Here is an 18,670-nt window from a genome sequence, read left to right as displayed (position 1 = left end):
CAAAAAATTAAGCCTAAAAAACTTAGCCTAAAAAACTTAGCCCATTGTTCTCGAATCTCATCCAATTCTACATCGTTGTAGGCTGCAAGTCTTTCCAAATACTCTTGGAAAAAAAATACGTGTATATATATTATACTTTATAAAAATAAAACATCAGCCAAAACTCGTAATATATCTCATCACTAACCTCTTTCAAATTACCCTTGCAATCGCTATAGAAAGATACTATCTCATACATATATCTCATCACATAATAAGCACATTTGGTACCACCTCATTGTTGAGCACACTAATTCAAATGAACATAGTACGTACAATTATTTAATATATTAAATAATACTTTCATTACTAATAAAACGAAAAAGCAAAAATTATACGCTTATCTCCATTCTTATGTGTAGTAATTGTGGCTTACTCGTTTTGAAAGCATTTCCTTTAAGGTGTGACTTATATACATTGTAAGGTCTAAAAAACAATCATAAAAATCATTATTAGATTAAACGAATGAAAAATAAATTTTAATCACATGCATATGAATACGTAGTACTAGGAATGTTGTGTACTAACATCTTCATTACTTTGGACAACTCTGAGTTTCGAGCGTTCGAAGGTGATTGAATAACAGAATCAAACTCATACACAAGACTCATACGCAAATCAATCACATAGAGTACCTAATGATTCCTACATTTCAATAAACTTGTTTGTATTATTCACATAATTAAAATAATAAAATTATGAAAAAGTAAAGATTTCAAGGATCAGCAGTACATACGCTTCCATATATGGAGCCAAAATGAATTTGCATTGTGCATCCTTTTTCCTTAATTCTATAAGAAAAGCATTTTTCAAATACATTTGGACTTCAAGGAATTCTTTTTTGATTTCAGCTGCAGAAATTTTTTGGGGCAACAAGAATTTGATTTTAGTCTTCTGAAATAATGAGATACGCTCTTCAATTAAGTACCTGCATTTTACAGAAAAAATAAATAATTAGTATAATAAATGGATCTAATAAAATATATTTCATAGTAAAACAAATTCAAATAACTTAAATGAATGTTAGTATTTACAATATGTAGACATGGATTAATGAAATATTAGCCCATGCTCCTCGTAGTAATTCAGAGACATCATCACTAGTAACATAAATTTGTGTGTCTTCCTTTTGATAAAACAATGGAGCCTTCAATGGAATTGTCGTACTATCATAATCACCACTTCCTGAAGTCATGCAATAATACAACATAGAACACTGCTCACCAAGACTCTCAACAATATTTTTCGGAATAGTTATGCCTTTGCCTTTAATAGTTGAATGCTCTGAGTTGATAGGTCCGCAACTATCAACTTTCTCTTTGGTTTACACCAATTCATTATCCGTCTTTTTTGCCAAAGTCATAACCTTAAAAAAAAAGATAAATATTAATATAATTCAGTTACAAATATTTTAGATCATTACATAGCATATCAATGAATTACCTCATCAGTAAAGAAGACTAAATCTGCCGGCCACCCCAAAAAATAACCTTTCGCCTCACCCAACTTGGTGATACTGTCATGAGTCTCTTTTAGGAGATTTAGGTGAGAATAATCACTGTAAACATGGTCAACATTAACTTTATAGATGTCACAGTTCATTTTCTTGTTATGAATCACTCCACTAGGACAAGGTTCTGTCGCTCCATCGGCCACAATCACTGAGTTCCCACTGAACTCATCAACTAAAGCAAGACGACATTTAGTTGGGACATACATAATTGATCATGTCATAAAAAACATGAAAGCATAATCTACAGTTAACAACTAATAAGTATGAGAAATAAAAGCAGGTAAGATTCTTTGTACAAAAACTAATTTTTTGTTAAATTGACCTCTGGCAAATGGGTTTTGGGAGGAACATATGTGTCTGGCAGGGGGGAAGAGGGCAGGGGTACTTAATGGACAACCTCTGCAAAATTCACAGTATGATGTATTTGCAAGAGGAACGAATGAAGAAAATCAACACATTTTCAAGGATATCAATATTTCTCATATACTTCCCCTATATAAAATTAAAACCCATGTTTTTATATGTTGGTATGTGAATACAAAGATATGCCAGCCAAAACTCACACTCAAACAACCCATATCAATTAGTGAAAGTACCTCTAATTTAAACTTTGAAATCAAAGTAACACATTCAATCTCTTATTGTCACAAACAAGATATGTAACAGGCTAATTTACATCTACATTGATAGACAAAAAGTGATTATTAATTGTCACTCATATGATCAGAATTTGTGATCATCTAGAGAGCACGTCTAACATACACCTGGCTAATACCATGCCAAACTTAAAATAAATTATTTTGGGAAAACAAAATAATTTAGGTCTATTTTAGACAGAACAGTTGCTACAACAGGTACCACCAGTACACCACAACTTGCAATAGACTGCAACTTACAGGTTTGAACTTTAAACTAAGGAAAAAAAGAATCTAAGCTGGCTAATATCATGCCAAAATTAAAATTCCCTCAGCATGAAATGGCAAACCAGCATAACATGGAAAAATACAGAGTATAAATATTTCATGGAAAAAAACCCATTTCCCAGCTTATTCTACAACATTAAAGTGAGGATTCTCTTTAGTTACACTATTCTTTAGGCTTTAAATAAAAAAGTATGAACAAAACAACACTAAAATCATACTTGCACAACATTCACATACATAATTATGTACAATATAAAGGTAATATGACCTAAAATGAACAAAACAACACCAGAGGATGTGCTTGAGGTCAGACAGAAGAAAGAAGGGGATACTACAGGGGTGGAGGTCCTGCTTAAGTGGAAAGAGCTCCCTAATTTTGAAGCAACTTGGGAAGACTATGTAATGGAACGAGTCAACGAGATCAATGGCTCCAAGGAACCAAGTCAGCCACCCCTTTTGGTGTATAGCAGGCGCACAAAACAGAGACATCAAGGGTCAATTGTGAGAAGCAACAATGAGCAATAGGACAAGGTTAATTAAAGAGAAGTGTGGGAAAGTTAGAAGATGCCTTTAATCATAGATGTTGTGGGTTTCCATTTTAGTTAATCATTGTCACATGTATTATCTAAGTCTTGAGTATAAGTAGTGTAATTTAGCTGTTGGTGAGATTATCCAGAAATTAGAGAAAACACATGAGAGACTTGTAGCCTAAAGCTACTGTGAGATTCATAACCTCAAGTTATGTTTATCCTTTTTGTAATTCAACCATCAGTAAATTAAATACTCAAGCTTTCAGCCTTAATTTTCTTATTTACAATTAAATTACAATTTTAATAAATTAATCCATTACAAACTCGGTTCCCTCATTTCCACCTCCAACAGCAAATTTTAGCAACAAAAGGTATGTCAGCATGTAAACCTATCTCCAAAATATATCAATCAACCATAGGATTAGTCATTAAGATATGTCAGCATGTAAACCTATCTCCAAAATATATCAATCACACATATACGCTACAACATGTGCCATTTCATCCAAGATCATCAAGTGCACACAAGAGGTTACTAAGATGACTTAAATGGCAATATAATGACCTTAGAAAAAAAGCCACAAGGAGCACATCTGTATCAGATTTGGCTAAATAGCATCATTCCAGCAAGAACCCAAAGAAGGGCACATATATTAAAGCGTTGGCACATATGATGGCAAAAGGTGTCATACTAAAGGTCATCATATAAATGTACTTTGAGAATGAGTGAAATCATAAATCATTTTGCTGTTTTAGCACATGTCAAGTTAAATTCTCACAAATATGAATGAAAAAGCTTAGATGCAAAATTAAGAAGCTTAGATACAATCCATTGTATGAACAACAAAAGGTCAATACTAACTTTTATCTTCAATAAATACATCAAATAGAAAGAAAAAGAATACCACTCCAACATCAAATTCTACAAACAATACCAACCAACTCCACAAACCTAAAATTAAGAAGACTAAACAACGCTGAACAAACTATCCATCTTAACTCAGTTCTGAAAGTCAGCTCTGGATTGCGTTTTGATTTTCAGTTCTGAATTCAATTCTAATTTTCATTTTTGAATTCAGGTTTGATTTTCAGCTCTGAATTCAGGTCTGATTTTCAGCTCTGAATTCAGGTCTAATTTTCAGCTCTAAATTCAGGTCTAATTTTCAGCTCTGAATTCAGGTCTAATTTTCAGCTCTGAATTCAGGTCTGATTTTCAGTTCTAGAAGTCGGCTCTAAATTTAATTCTGATTTTCAATTTTGAATTCAGTTATGATATTCGGCTTTGAATTCAGTTTTGAAGATCAATTCTACATTCAATTCTTAAATTCGACTTTGAATTCAGTTTTGATTATCAATTCTGCATTCATCTCATGTGATAATAAATAAAAGTTCAATCTCAGTCAAATGAAGGTTTACCTCTAACAAGCGAGGACTTAGCTCCATTGGATTGGCTGAGAAAGATGGGGAAGGTTGAGCATCATTTACTTACAAATCATTAGCAGTAATGTGTGGTATGAAAGTAGAAAGATAAGAATTTATAGCTGCTGCAATGCCTTCCTTTAATTTTTCTTCAAATTCCCGAGTTAAGTTCTCTTTAAATTCATTTAGTTCTTGTAATGAGCAACCACTTTTAGACATGTTTTTACCTTTTACCAGGCCAAATGCTTTTCTATAGCCGACACCAATCCCACATCCACCAAGTCCTTTCACAAATCCACGATGGTCCTTTTTCCCAAATGCCAAAGTAAGGGCATCAACGCCTCGCTCTGATTGTTTACACTCTCTTTCCTCAGATTCCTTTGATTGTTTTTGCAAGTTCTCTTCCTGTTTGACAAAACATAGAAAAAGTTAATTAGATGACTAGAAATCTGTAATGTCACTAGATTTCGTTGTTTTGATAAACTATGACATACAACTATATTGGCAATTCGAATAATCTTCGTATCTTTTGGGTCGATGCCCTATGTTCCATCTGGCAACCGCTTTTCATGAGCTAAAACCCACTCAAGAGCTCGACGATAAAAAATAGAACCAGTTGATGTACTGGTCTGGGAAGTGTTTCCAGTAGTTGAAGATTCTTCTAGAGCAGGAAATCTATTTTCAAGTCTCTTTTGCTTGTTCCAAATTATCCGAGCTCTTTGAAAACTGTTTCGACCCAAGTGATGGCGACATTTGTTTAGCTTTGCATTTTCCTTCCCCTTTTCACTATTTTCCTGTTTTTTTTTTATTTTTTATTTTATTTTTATTTTTTATAAACATTATCATATTCTTCACAATCAGTTTTTGTTTGATTAATTAACAGTGCATGTGAATATGTAGTTACCATGAATTCTGCTGATTTACTATATATTTCGAATCTCTTCCATTTCTCCTTTGTAAAGTAACCTTCATACACTTCCCATGGCTTCATATTTTCTTTAGGAGAAGTGGCCGGGTGTGGGTTTTTAAAAGTGATGAATCGTGCCCTTAAATCGCGAAGCCACAGCACTATGAAACCTTTTTTGCCATTCTCCACTTGGATCCTCAATGTGGAACATTTGCTGTGGATTAAAAAAAAAAGTTAACTAATATTTTGAATAGCAACATGACTAACTAGAAAGTGAATAGTTTATACCTTTGTCTCCTCCCATATATTTTCCCGATCCACTTTATCTATTTTTTCGTACTCGTTCACAGTGATGTCTAATCTCTTAGCACATGCACCAATTTGTTTTCCATAAGCGAGTTCCCATTCACCAGTAGGCAAGTCAAAATCATTAAATTCAAGCACCATAGGCTTACTTGATTGTATTGCCTTTGATGGCCCCCTACTCCTCTTCTTAGATGATGTGGCTTGCAAAGCAACATCTTGGCTTGGGAAGTTTGCTCTTGACTTTGTTGAATGACCATATTTATGCTCTTTGATCTAGAAGTGCCTACATAAAACAAAAGACAAAAACTGATAGAATTAAATATCACATGAACAGAGCTATATTTTTACAGATTATAAAAGGTTTCTATCTACAAGTAAGTAACAAAGAAAGCAAATATAAATAATTAAAGCAACCTGCAGAGACATTATTTTTCAATTCTTGAAGTTATAATACCAATAAAAACAGTCAAGCTTGTGCCGCATATATAAGAACTATGTAAAATTCCATTTAATCTGTCAAAGCTCAAAAGACTAAAATCCAAGTGAAACTGGAGATTTTATAGTCATCTAACATTATTGTCTAGCATTATAGTTACAAATTAATCGAAGAATTAAAAAGAACTACAGATTGATAAAAAATGAAGCCTAGGTATCAACATATTCTCCCTCCTCATGGGCATACTCTTCATAAGCGACAATGTCTTCCCCCTCTCTTAGAAGTTGAACCCTAATAGATAGAGGCGGTGTATCATCAAATAGGTCATACTCTTCCTCATCGATAACATTTTCGACACCGAGAATTCTTCTCTTGCCTTGAACAACAACATGCTAGTGATGATCAATGTTATCCCTTATATAGAAAATTTGTTTTGCTTATGAAGCTAAAACAAAGGGCTCCTCCCCATCAACAAATCGACTGGAATCCACTAAAGTAAAACCAAATAGTTCATCTATCTTTTTGCCTCGCCGGTTGTCAGCTCATCTGCATCGAAAAACAGGAACTACAAAATCAACATAATTCAGCTCCCATATCTCTTGAATGACCCCATAATATGACTGTGTTGCATTAATAGGCCTAGCATCCTTAGAGCTTGAGTATTCCGTAGAAGATGCGACAACCATAACACCACTATTTTGATGTACACTCTTATCATCTTGGCGACTAGTGTAGAAACAATATCTATTGATGTCATAGCCTTCATAAGTTTTCACAAACATTTGAGGACCCCGTGAAAGCCATCTGATCGTATCAGATCAATTATTATTCGGTTTCCCCAACTCACACTTCACTTGGTTTTGAAACAATTCAAATAAAGAATGATTATGTTTTTGCATCAAAGCATATGTACCTATTCTTGGATTCATTCTTTTCAAATAATTGAGAATATGTTTCTATATAAGGATGGACTTCTGAAAGGTTTTGAAGAACATAACGATGAGCTTTCTGGATTCTATCTGATAGAGGCTTCACAAATTGACTACCGATCGTCCCTTGCCCTTGAAGTCTGCCCTCATGACGAGATGTTGGAACTCCAATTTCTTTAGCCTTAGTTAAGAACTCAGAACAAAAGTTTCTAGCCTCCTCTGCAATGGTACCTCGAATATACTACCTTCCGGATGTGCTTTGTTGGTTGCCTTTTCTTTCAAAGTTCCCATGTGTCTCTCATAAGGGTACATCCATCTCAAAAAAATCGGGCCACATTCATTGATTTCTCGTACTAGATGGACAACCAAATGAATCATTATGTCAAAGAATGAAGGAGGAAAATACATCTCAAATTTGCATAATGTTTCTACAACATCAGTTTGCATTTCATCAAGTTTATCTAGATCAATCACCTTGTTACATATGGCATTAAAAAATTGGCAAAGTTTAACAATAGTGTGCCTAACATGTTTTGGCAAAAGACCTCGAAGTGCAATAGGCAACATCACTTGCATCATGTCATGGCAATCATGGGATTTCATACCAATTAATCTCTTATCGGCCAATGAAACTAGACGCTTAATGTTCGATGAATACCCTGTAGGTACTTTGATGTCGTACAAACACTCACAAAATATTTTTTTTCTCCTCTCTTGACAATGTGTAGCAAGCTCGAGGCAAAAATGTCTTTTTTGTTTCGTCATTTTCCACGGGCCATAACTTTGGTCGAATATTTGCAAGCTTCATGTCTTTCTGCACATCTTTAGTGTCCTTTGTCTTGTTAGGTATATTCAATAATGTTCCAATGATTGAATTGCATACATTTTTTTCAATATGCATAACATCAAGACAATGTCTAACAGACAAGTGTTTCCAATAAGGAAGAATCCAAAATGTAGACACCTTTTTCCAAAGACCCGTAATAGAGGTAGGTTTACCAACTTTCCCGAAAACTATCTCAACATCTTTGATTCTCTCCCACAACTCTATACCACTAAGTGGCTCACGCAACCACTGTTTCTTCGGGAACCCATTGAATTCAGCTTTTTTCTTACGATAAGGGTGATCTCGACGAAGTAGTCGTCTAGTATGCATATAAACATCCTTTCCAAAATTCTTGAGGCGTGTCGGTTCCATTTTGTCCTCACAAATAGGGCATGGTTTTTTCCCTCTAACTTTGTACTTAAACAAGTTCCCATAAGCTGGGAAATCACTTACAGTGCAAAAAATTATGGCACGCAACGTAAAATTTGTACTTGTATGGGCATCGAACATTGGAACACCTTTATCCCATAACAGTCTCAAATCCTCCAAGAGAGGCTCCAAGTAGACATCTATGTCATTACCGGGTTGTTTGGGACCCGATATTAGAAGCGACAACATGATGTACTTACGTTTCATGCATAGCCAAGGAGGTAAGTTATAAATTAACAAAAGCACCGGCCATGTGCTTTGTTGAGAGCTAAGGGTACCGTAAGGATTCATCCCATCAGTACTTAGTGCAAGTCTCAGGTTCCTAGCCTCTTTACCAAACTCAGGAAATGTATCATCTATATGTTTCCATTGCTTCGAATCAGCGGGATGCCTAATGTACCCATCTATCTTCCTCTCTTGTGCATGCCACACCAAGTTTTTTGCATCCTTCTTGATAGAAAAAAGTCGTTTAAACCTCGGTATTATAGGCAAATACCATAACACCTTAGCTGGTGGCCACTTCTTGCGATTGGGGTTCAAACCCTCGCGCTTGTAACGATCAACACCGTACTTTGGACAAACATCAAGGTTTTCATACTCATTTCGAAAAAGTACACAATCATTAGGACATGCATCGATCTTCGTGTACTCTAGACCTAAGGGACACAATAGCTTCTTTGCATAGTAGGTAGACTTAGGAATGTCATTCCCTTCATAAAGCATGTCTGATAAAGCTTCTAACAACGAATTGAAACTTGTATCGGTCCAACCGTTCTTTGCTTTCAAGTTAAATAATGTCAAATCCCCTGAAAGCTTAGAGTACTTTGCACATCCAGGATATAAAGGTGTCTCGGCAGCCTTTGACACATTTTCAAACATACGAGATTCTTCGTTCACATGATCACCCAAACCATCCATCATCTCAGGAATGTGATTCTTCTCGTAATTTTCATCGGTATCCCTTTCATTATCATCATATTGTTCTCTATTCTCCATATCAGCGTCATTGATTAATGACCTACTAGTTGTAGGAATTATTTTCTCACCGTGCCAATACAAAATGGTATAATTTGCCATGACCCCACGACGAAATAAATGGTTTTCAACCACACTAATTTCCTTCCACATCTTCACATTGTTGGAATCACGACAAGAGCAAAAGATCGTTTCCTCTTTAGTAGTCCTCTGGTGTTCAATAGCAGTTTTACAAAATTCCTCAATCCCGTTCAAGAACTCGGGTTGAGTTCGATTTTCAACATACATCCAATCACGATTCATTTCTTACTACAAATTATAGAAAAAGCAAGCATATAACTATTAGAACAAGTACATTAGAAACAAACAAAGACAATTACAATAGAACAACAACCACAGATTATCAATAATTCTTAATCAGTTCTGAACTTCAGCTCTGAATAAGCTTTATTTAGTGCAAAATAATGCATGCCGCCAGATAATCTGCTTAACAAACAATGCTAATTGTTAACTTCAATTCCTAGCAAAAAGTAACTGATGGCTACTAATTTTAGTATTAGCGAATTGATCAAGTACTATATTGTCACTCAAAACTCAAAAAGATCCAAAACTCTGATTTCAGTTCTGATTTTCAGTCCGGAATTTGAGCTTTGATTTCAGTTCTGATTTTCAGTTCTGAACTTCAGATCTGAAATTCAGCTCTGAAATCGATTTTGAATTTTAGCACTGAAATCAATTTTGAATTTCAGCACTGAAACCAGTTCTGAATTTCAACTCTGAAATCAACTTTGAATTTCACCTCTGAAATTAGTTCTGAATTTCAGCTCTGAAATCAGTTCTGAATTTCAGCTCTGAAATCAATTCTGAATTTCAGCTCTGAAATCAGTTCTGAATTTCAGCTCTGATTTTCAGTTCTAAAATTGTGCTCTCATTCCCTCTCCCCTCTATTAAAGCAATCTAAAAAGATTTAACCTGACACAAGATCATCAGATTCTATAAGGTAGACACATCATGAAAGAGAATGTCAATGCATAATTGCCTATAGGAACAAATCTTCAAAAGGAAATAATAACTATCATCTCAAACATCAGTAATCACAATTCAAGACTAAGAACAATGACAACACACAAACTGATAACAACAGTTATAGAGTTTTAATTTCTTTAATTACTCAGAGTCTGACACGTAAATAAAAAAAATACATCTATTTCCTATCATTCCAACAATGATGAAAACAACAATGACCTGCTCAACAGGACATATCGGTGAAGCACCAAGATGCTAACAATAGAATAACATAATTGCCTGGGTGCATATTAATTATTAAAACAATGAGAACCAAAATAATCACACCTTTTAAACCAGAAAACTAGAAATAGCAAGATCAATAATCTCAGAACAAAAGAAAAGTTTGTTTAACATTATATGAATTATTAACAATAATAAGTTCAAGATCAAATTGCACAAAAATAAGTTCAAGATCGCACATAAAAATATGCTCTGAATTTAGTTCTGAATTTTTTCTTATCATGTGTCTACATTGAAAAATCGAGTTTTGGATGATTGTTAATTTGGAGCTAATAAGCACACAAACAAACAAAACGTTAGATGATTGCTAAAATGGAGCAAGTAAGTACACAAGTAAACAAACAAATACTTCTGCTACATACAATAGTTAGGATGGAAAAAGAAAAACAAACAAACATCCAATAAATCAGGACAAAAGCGACATTAAAACTATAGATGTGCTTGAATTTTACAATTATTTTGGGTGGTTTGGTACTTTTATTTGTACCTTCCTTAAAATAAGGCGTTTTTATTTATTAAGCTTGCTTAGTTTATTCCATTACAATGCTTTAATCTCCATATCTTTTAATTCTGTCGCCAGTTATGTGGCTTTCAGATTTGATAAAGAAACTTATATTATAATTACATTAATTAATCAGAGTATTAATGGTATTGATGAAGAGTTTCATGATCACATGCAGATGCAGTAAACTTAAATCAAGTGTACGAAGTATGTTTAAATAATGAATTAAAGTATACTACTCCGAATATAATTTTCATATTATTTCACTCTAAATTAGTAAGTGAATAGCTCAATGCTACCTTGCACAAAACATTCAATAAGGAATCAAGAAAAATGAAAAAAGTGGTTTCTCTAGCAGGATATGGGGTATAGGGTATTGTAAAAGGCAGCTAAACTGATATAGGCAAATAACAACCATGAACATCAGTCATAGTGAAAAGAAAAGGCATAACTGGTTTAATACACACATTAGCATCATATCATGAATACTATACCGAGATAAAGTAAATAGGAACTACAATTACAACACAACAACCACCACAACAACGTTCAACAGCAAAATTCAATTTGAATTGGAAGACTATTCAATTCGAATTTTAGGGCTCTACTGAATTCAGAAAAGAGATAATTACAAGAACACTAATTCAAAAATTACATACCTTTAAACCTCAATTGAAGCAATATTTCTGAACCCAAAATTCGAAAATCAGCCAAAAAATCGTGGGAGAAGCTGTAGGTTGAAGATGTTCGTTGTTATGGTGAAGTACTTGCCAAGAACAAAACTGAATTTATTTAGACAACTGATCAACAACAAAATTCAATTCGAATTGGAAGACTATAATTGAATTAAGAAAGGGAAATACTGGAACCCTAATTTGAAAATCATACCTTAATAGAACCACTAACGTTGAACCCCAATTCGAAAAAACCAAAACAATGTTGATTAGAGTGATTGGAGCGAACGAAAAATTACAGAAGGAACTGAGGAAGAAGCTATGGAGAAGTTTTCTCCATGAAAATTAAGGTTTAGCGACGCGAAAGTGAAACCGATTAAACCAAATTAAAAGTGAAAAAAAAAGTTTTCAATAATCAATAGTACTTGTCAAATAAAAAATAATCAATAATAGTAGTAACTTTATACTTGTAACCAGCATTTGTAGCTAGTTACAAACATATAAAGTCAAAATTTATTTGACTTGATATTTGTAACTGACGTTTGTAAGCTAGTCACAAATGGTTTAGTCAAAGTTGCTTTGACTTAATATTTGTAACTGACGTTGGTAAGCTAGTTACAAACATTTTTGTCAAAGCTTCTTTGACTTAATGTTTGTAACTTGCGTTTATAAGCTAGTTACAAATTTTTTGGTCAAAATTTCTTTGACTTAATATTTGTAACTGGCATTTGTTTAGTCAACTACTAATAAAACTTCAAACAATGATAAACCACACATTCATAACCAACACTTATTTAGTCAGTTACTAATGTCATGAAATTAGTAAGTGGCATTATATTAGTCGGTTACTATTAATGCTTTCGTAACTAGCATAACATACGCCAGTTACGAATAGGGCATTACAAATAGCACTTTTTCTACTAGTGGAAGTATATGTGGATCCTAAACCCTAGTGTTTGATATATTTGATTTCATCTTGATTGTTTGATTGTCTTAGAATTTACACACCTTACTTCATTACTTCGAGATAGCTTAGCTTTAGCATTAATATTCATCTCCCATTCCTAGTGGTTTGATCCTCGACTTACTCCTATGCTAGCTATAAGGGTGTGTTAAGTGATTACAAATTTTATTTGGCCTAGGGAAGATTAGTCCAACGACCTAGTCTCAGCCCTTGTTCAAAATGGCGCCGTTGTCGGAGAATGGCATAGTTGTTTGCTATTGTTGTTGAGTCTATTTCACCTAATTTCAAAAATACAAAAATATTTTTCTCTTTAGGCTACATTTGTAGCCGTGCTATTGATATTTGCTTTGAGTTTTTGTATGCGTAGGATAAGAGGAAGGACTCTAGTGCCATTTGATCCGGAAATTGAGAGAACAATAACAAGGATAAGGGTTGCTAATCGTTCTTCAAGTCCAAGCTCTCTAAGAGAGGAAATTCCCCAAGAAAGAGAAGAGGAGGATCGAGGAAGCATGGGAGCTAATCCAAGAGTTGATTTAAAGGAGTTGGGAACTCCCAGTACTTGTATATTTGAGAGTGGCATAGCTCCACCAATAACTCCCACCAATGACTTTGAGATAAGGCCGACAATGATAACAATGATTGAACGAAGACAATTTAGTGGTGCCAAGCATGAGAGCCCACTAAACCATCTCAAATAGTTCGAGAAGTATTGTAATACCATCAAGGTCAATGGGGTTTCTCAATAATTCATAAGGCTCAAGCTATTTTCGTTTTCCCTAATCGGAAGGGCTTTGGAATGGTTGGACAAGGAAGTGAAACCTAATTCCTTGAGAACTTGGGATGAAGTTACTAAGGAGTTTCTTTCCCGTTTCTACCCTCATAAGAAGACTGCCGAGGCAAGAACTCTAATCCAAAGTTTAAAGCAAAATCCTAGTGAGATTTTGTATGAGGCTTGGGAAAGATACAAGGAGTATCAACGAGAATGTCCTCATCATGGAATTCTGATTTACCAAATCATACAAATTTTCTATGGAGGATTGAGCCCCCAAGGGAAGTCATGTCTTGATGCCGGGGCCGGAGGCCCGATTATGAACAAGACCGAAGAAGAGGTTGTAGACATAATTCAGGATGTAGTTCGTCACTACATGGATTGGAAAGAGGGAGAGAGAGAGAGTCCATAAGCAAGAGTGGCTCAACGGTTTATTCGGTTGATCATCTCATGCAATCAATAACTTGTCTTCCCAAATCTCAAACTTGGGAAAGGAGATGACATTGATCAAAGCCAAGCTAGAGAGTGCCTCTTCGATTGCACCAAGTCTTCCCTCCCACATAAAAAGGAGAGGTACACCTTCTAACTTTACTCCTCCTTCTACCTCAAGTAATATGCCAAGTGGTTGTGTCTTTTGTGATGTTTGTGGGTCTTATGACCATGACTCTTCTAATTGTCCAAATGCTTTTGAAAATTGTGATGATGTTGAAAACAATGATTGTGAGCAAGTGAATTTTGTTTCCAATAATAATAATGGACAAAGATTTGATGGTCCAAGGAATTTTGGGAATAGGAATACTCACCAACAAGGTAGTTTTGATAACTACAACAATGGTGGTTATAGGAACCAAGGAAATCAAGGTTTCCAAGGTAACTATAACAACCAAGGTTATATTAATCAAAACCAAGGCCACGGGTATGTAAATCAAGGCCAATCTCATGGTTTTGGTGGACAACACCAAAATTTTGGCAACAATCAAGGCCGAGGTAATTGGAACAATCAAAATAGGGGAAATTTTCAAAACAAAAACCAAAGGGGACCCCCACCCGGATTTGCTCCAAGACCTCAAGGCAATGGTGATAATTCTTATGCTCAACCCCCATATTCCAAGACTACCTTAGAGGAGATCATCGAGAACCAAACCAAGATTTTGAACACTTACATGTCGATGAGTGATAAGAAGTTTAATGAGATGATGACACATAACAGATGCTTGAAATCCAAATCACTCAACTAGCCAGCACTTTGAAAGATTGTGCTAGCCCTTCTTCATTACATTCTCAAGGAGTTGATCCTAAGAAACCCATTATTCTATCACCACAAGGAGTGAAAAAGTGCTTGAAGAGAGAGTTTCTAGGAATAGTGAGGAGGATGAGAAGAAGAGTGATTTAAGTGAGGAAAAAGAGAAAGATGTGTCAAAGAGTGTGAGCAAAGAGGAAGTCTGTGAGAAAAAGAAGAGTGTTGAGAGAGTGCAAGAGGAAGTGGGAAAACCCGACCTTCCATATCCCCAAAAGTTTATGAGGAGCAAAATAGGTGAACAATTTGGGAGATTCCTTGACATGTTGAAGGAGGTCCATCTTTCTATCCCTCTCATCGAAGCCATGACCCAAATGCCTAGATATTTTAAATTCCTTAAGGATATCTTGAGGGGCAAGAGAGAGTGCAATGAGATAGATTCGGTAGAGCCTTGTGAGTGTTGTAGTGTCTTGATTCACAATGACCTACCAAAGAAGATGAAAGATCCGGGTAATTTCTCCATTCCTTACAAAATCAAGAGTAAGTTGTTTAAAAATGCATTGTGTGACTTAGGTGCTAGTTTTAGCATTATGCCTTACTCGGTATTTAAGAAGCTTAAGCTAGGAGAAATTCTTCCTACGAACATGACCTTGCAATTGGCCGATAGATCCATTAAGTTCCCAAAAGGAAGAGTTGAGGATGTTCCCCTTAAGATAGGTGTAGGCGGCGTTCGAAGTGCGCCTACGTTAAAGCATGTTGTGAATATGCTTGGCACTCATAGGAAGTGAGAATTGACATATACGATTAGGGACAAGAAAAGTAGGGAGCCGCCAACATGTTTTTAAGGAACTTGTAAACCGTTCACGGATCATAAAAAGGCAACCACGAGAAAGGGACAACGATAGGTAGCAACGATTGACCCGTGAAGGTTACACCCCATTCATAATCCATGAGACTACTAACTCCATATGGTTCGGAACCACAAAAGGAGGATCGGGGATGATGGTACAAAGTGAGTCATGGAGTCACATTCGCCCATATTGGCCTCTACTCGATTTATTCAATTCGCTCCAAACTATTATTAAGCTAAATTGGTTACACTAGTGGAAAAAAGTCTATTTGTAACAGCTTAATTGTAACAGGCATGTTGTTGCCCGTTACAATAACATCATTCGTAACGGGCAAAATTAAGGTCCGTTACAAAAAATTATCCATCTGCGTAAAAAAGTAGTATTTGTAACGGGCGGTAAGGTGTCCGTTACAAATAAATACTTATTCATAACGGGCATCTTTCTGTCCGTTATGAATAAATATTTATTTATAACGGACACCTTACTGCCCGTTACGAATAAATATTTATTTGTAACGGACACCTTATTGCCCGTTACAAATACTAAATTATTCGTAACGGACATTTTCTGTCCGTTACAAATAGTAAAGTCAAAACGTGATTGACCTACTTATTTGTAACGGACATAAAATATCCGTTACGAGTAAAAGTTCGATTTTTTTTTGCACGGATTCAAATTTAGCTAACCCTAAATTATTTCCAATTCCCTCTTTTCAATTCATTTCGCGCGTCCCTCATTCACGTTTCCTCACTAAAGCGCAATCTAAGCTACGATCTGTTTCCGTTGAAGCGCAATCTCTTCTCTGGTGCCTTCTCCGTCACCGGTCGCCATCTCTTCTCTCGCCTTTTCGTCTCTTTCTCCCTGTTTCCCATTGAAGCGCAATCTCACCTAGGATCGATCTTCGCTGGTCCTCTCTTTCTCACTTTGTCCGTCGCCGGTGTTGGGATTGTTGGGCGTGTGTGTGCCGAAAATTGGAGGCTGCCTGGGTTATCAGAGGAACTCCGGCGGGTGGTGGTTTGTTGGGTGGTGGAAATTGGAGAAGCTTTGGTTAGGGTGGGTAAAATTGAATGCTGATGTTGGATGCCCTAAATTGAAGACAATTGGCTTGAAACGTCACAGGTGATTTTCTAAATTTCTATCAATTTCATTTGCATGTTCTTGAATTTTAATTTTAGCTTTAATTGTTTAGAACTGAAACCTTATTGTTGGGATTATAGCTACAATGCTATGATTTTTTTTTTTGATGTTTGGTTTCGTGTGGGGAGCTTCTATAATGTTTGTTTGAGCTAACTAATATTCTAGCTTCAATTGTGTTAAGCTTTTTACTATTTGTTTCTCAGCCTTTGTGTACCTCTTAGGTAGTTAGTACTGTGTAGCTTGTTTTGTGTGCTTCTGGACAACTGTTTTTGTGTAGAAGTATCTACGAATTTTTACTTGTTCAAGTATATTTCTTGGCTACTCTATGTAATGTATTTGAGTTAAGCTAATTTGTGTGACAACTTTTCTTGGCTTTAAAACCTTTTGTACTTCTGTATTTGTGATTTTGAGCTCATATTTACGAATGAGGGCCAATGTGGCAACTTTTGTTCTTAGAGTGTCTGATTATCATGTCCTGTGAATCATGTTAACTCAACAATCTCCTAAAAAAGTCGCATACTTAACCTATAAGAATTTAACATCTTCCGCATCAAGTTTTCCATATTATGTGTTCAAAAGTCCATGGTCTAATTCTGAATGGATTTTGACTGCTGTCTATACCATAATAAGCAATATGGGAACTATTTTTTACTTTGTTTTCCCTGGAATCATTGTGGTGCCCCTGGAACCATCAAACTAAATTTATAGGCAACCTTCTTATTATACCTGAGACGTTGATTCAGACTTGTTTAAATACTTGATATTATTATACCAAATATATGGTCATTGATATCTTACAATACAATACAAGAAGGGATAACATCATCCAAAACACGAAGACCAACCTGCCAAATAATGTGCTAAAGTGTGAGCAACTCCATTACCCCCCCCCCCTTTTCACAAATTCCCAGCTAACATAATCAAACTTACTACTAAAAAGCAAAATATCATCAATGACTAAATGGACAACACTGAAGCCTTTCATCTGATCACGCAGCATTCTAATAAGCACTAAATTTTTTGGTTAGAATTGTATGTTCAGATTCATTCTTTGGTTGAGGCTAAATTTTCTGGTTGGTTTGAGGAATGTTTGTAGTTGGATTTTTTTTAATGTTCTTTAAAGTAGTATAAACAATTAATAAATTTGAAAGCATTAGTAGCTAGAATCTTGTAGCTTACTATTTCTGGCCTTCAAATCATTTTAGCAATATCAATTCACAGTTTTTCTCAAATTTAAATATGTTGGATAATCCTACTAACAAAATCTCCCACAATTTTTCTCTAAAGTTCTAATCTTTCATTGCTCTTTCGAATTCAACTAATCGAGTTCTAATCTTTCATTGCAGTAGGGGTTATCCTGAACCCTTTCTCCCTCGCAAGTTCCTCGTTTCCCCCTCGCAACTTCGGTGGGTGGTGGTTTCTTGCGGTTTTTTTTCCGGCGGCCATGTGATGAACTCAAGGTAATAAGTTTACTTTACTCAAAGTAATAAGTTTTATTTTTTTTTCTTAGCCTTAATTTTTAGCAAAATTAAATCTGTTAAGGTTTTCATATAATTTTTTTGGTACTGAGGTGAAGAACAGTTGAATTATTTTTCAGTTCAATCATTTTTTGATTTTTTTCAGTTGAATTTTTTAATTAATTTTTTTGATTATTTTTGTTATTTTTGAACATGAAGTTTTAGTTTTCAATTCATTATTTTTGCTATAATTAGGGAGAGTAATGCTGAAAACACTGAAATAACCAGAGTATTGTCTGTAGGAACCGTGTGGCAGTAATGAGTCTTGGATAGCCAGTTTAGTGAGGTCAGGTTAAGCTCCGATGCCTTTATCAGCAAGGCAAGGTCTGATTTTAGTCTTAATTTTTGGCATTTTTGATGTGGTGTAGTGTATTTTATTGATTGAAATTGTTTTGTCTTAAACTTTTAACGATGATTTGTTTAGTTAAGAGAATTGAAATTAAACTAAGATTGATTGTGTATTAGATAATGTGATTAGC

At 35.1% G+C, this 18,670-nt stretch overlaps 1 protein-coding gene and 1 non-coding gene across 7 annotated transcripts; both read right to left on the bottom strand.

The window, feature by feature from the left end:
* Positions 1-394: 394 nt before the first annotated feature.
* On the bottom strand, positions 395-12,126 carry LOC145638984 (uncharacterized). Of its 6 annotated transcripts, XM_081690069.1 has the most exons (9): positions 11,931-12,126; positions 11,702-11,824; positions 5,620-5,920; positions 5,329-5,545; positions 4,652-4,829; positions 4,422-4,456; positions 1,483-1,724; positions 1,074-1,405; positions 402-967 (listed from the first exon to the last, which is right to left on the bottom strand). In XM_081690069.1, the coding sequence occupies exons 4-7, from the start codon at positions 5,413-5,415 to the stop codon at positions 1,698-1,700; spliced, it is 327 nt and encodes a 108-aa protein (XP_081546195.1). In that variant the 5' UTR covers positions 5,416-5,545; positions 5,620-5,920; positions 11,702-11,824; positions 11,931-12,126; the 3' UTR covers positions 402-967; positions 1,074-1,405; positions 1,483-1,697. The 6 variants fall into 6 exon arrangements, 5 of the variants coding, with proteins under 5 accessions (XP_081546193.1, XP_081546195.1, XP_081546190.1 ...); XM_081690067.1 differs by lacking the exon at positions 4,422-4,456 and having other exon boundaries at positions 395-967; positions 1,264-1,405; XM_081690064.1 differs by lacking the exon at positions 4,422-4,456 and having other exon boundaries at positions 404-967.
* Positions 12,127-13,574: 1,448 nt separating this feature from the next.
* Positions 13,575-13,680, bottom strand: LOC145641252 (small nucleolar RNA R71). The gene has a single exon (XR_014115307.1). It is a non-coding gene; the product is annotated as a small nucleolar RNA R71 (small nucleolar RNA).
* Positions 13,681-18,670: the final 4,990 nt, after the last annotated feature.

The sequence above is a fragment of the Chenopodium album genome, chromosome 7 (assembly GCF_948465745.1).
Source record: "Chenopodium album chromosome 7, dcCheAlbu1.1, whole genome shotgun sequence".
Lineage (NCBI taxonomy): Eukaryota > Viridiplantae > Streptophyta > Magnoliopsida > Caryophyllales > Amaranthaceae > Chenopodium > Chenopodium album.
Note: the sequence above shows the minus strand (reverse complement) of the source record. Positions and strands in the feature narration are given on the sequence as shown.

Excerpts from the sequence above, each read along its gene's own strand:
- LOC145638984 (XM_081690067.1), bottom strand. The coding sequence starts at position 5,415 with ATGAAGCCATGGGAAGTGTATGAAGGTTACTTTACAAAGGAGAAATGG. Across the intron at positions 4,830-5,328 it reads GTAAATCAGCAGAATTCATG|GAAGAGAACTTGCAAAAACA; the intron begins GTAACTACATAT and ends TTTGTCAAACAG. Across the intron at positions 1,406-1,482 it reads TAGTCTTCTTTACTGATGAG|GTTATGACTTTGGCAAAAAA; the intron begins GTAATTCATTGA and ends TTTTTTTTTAAG.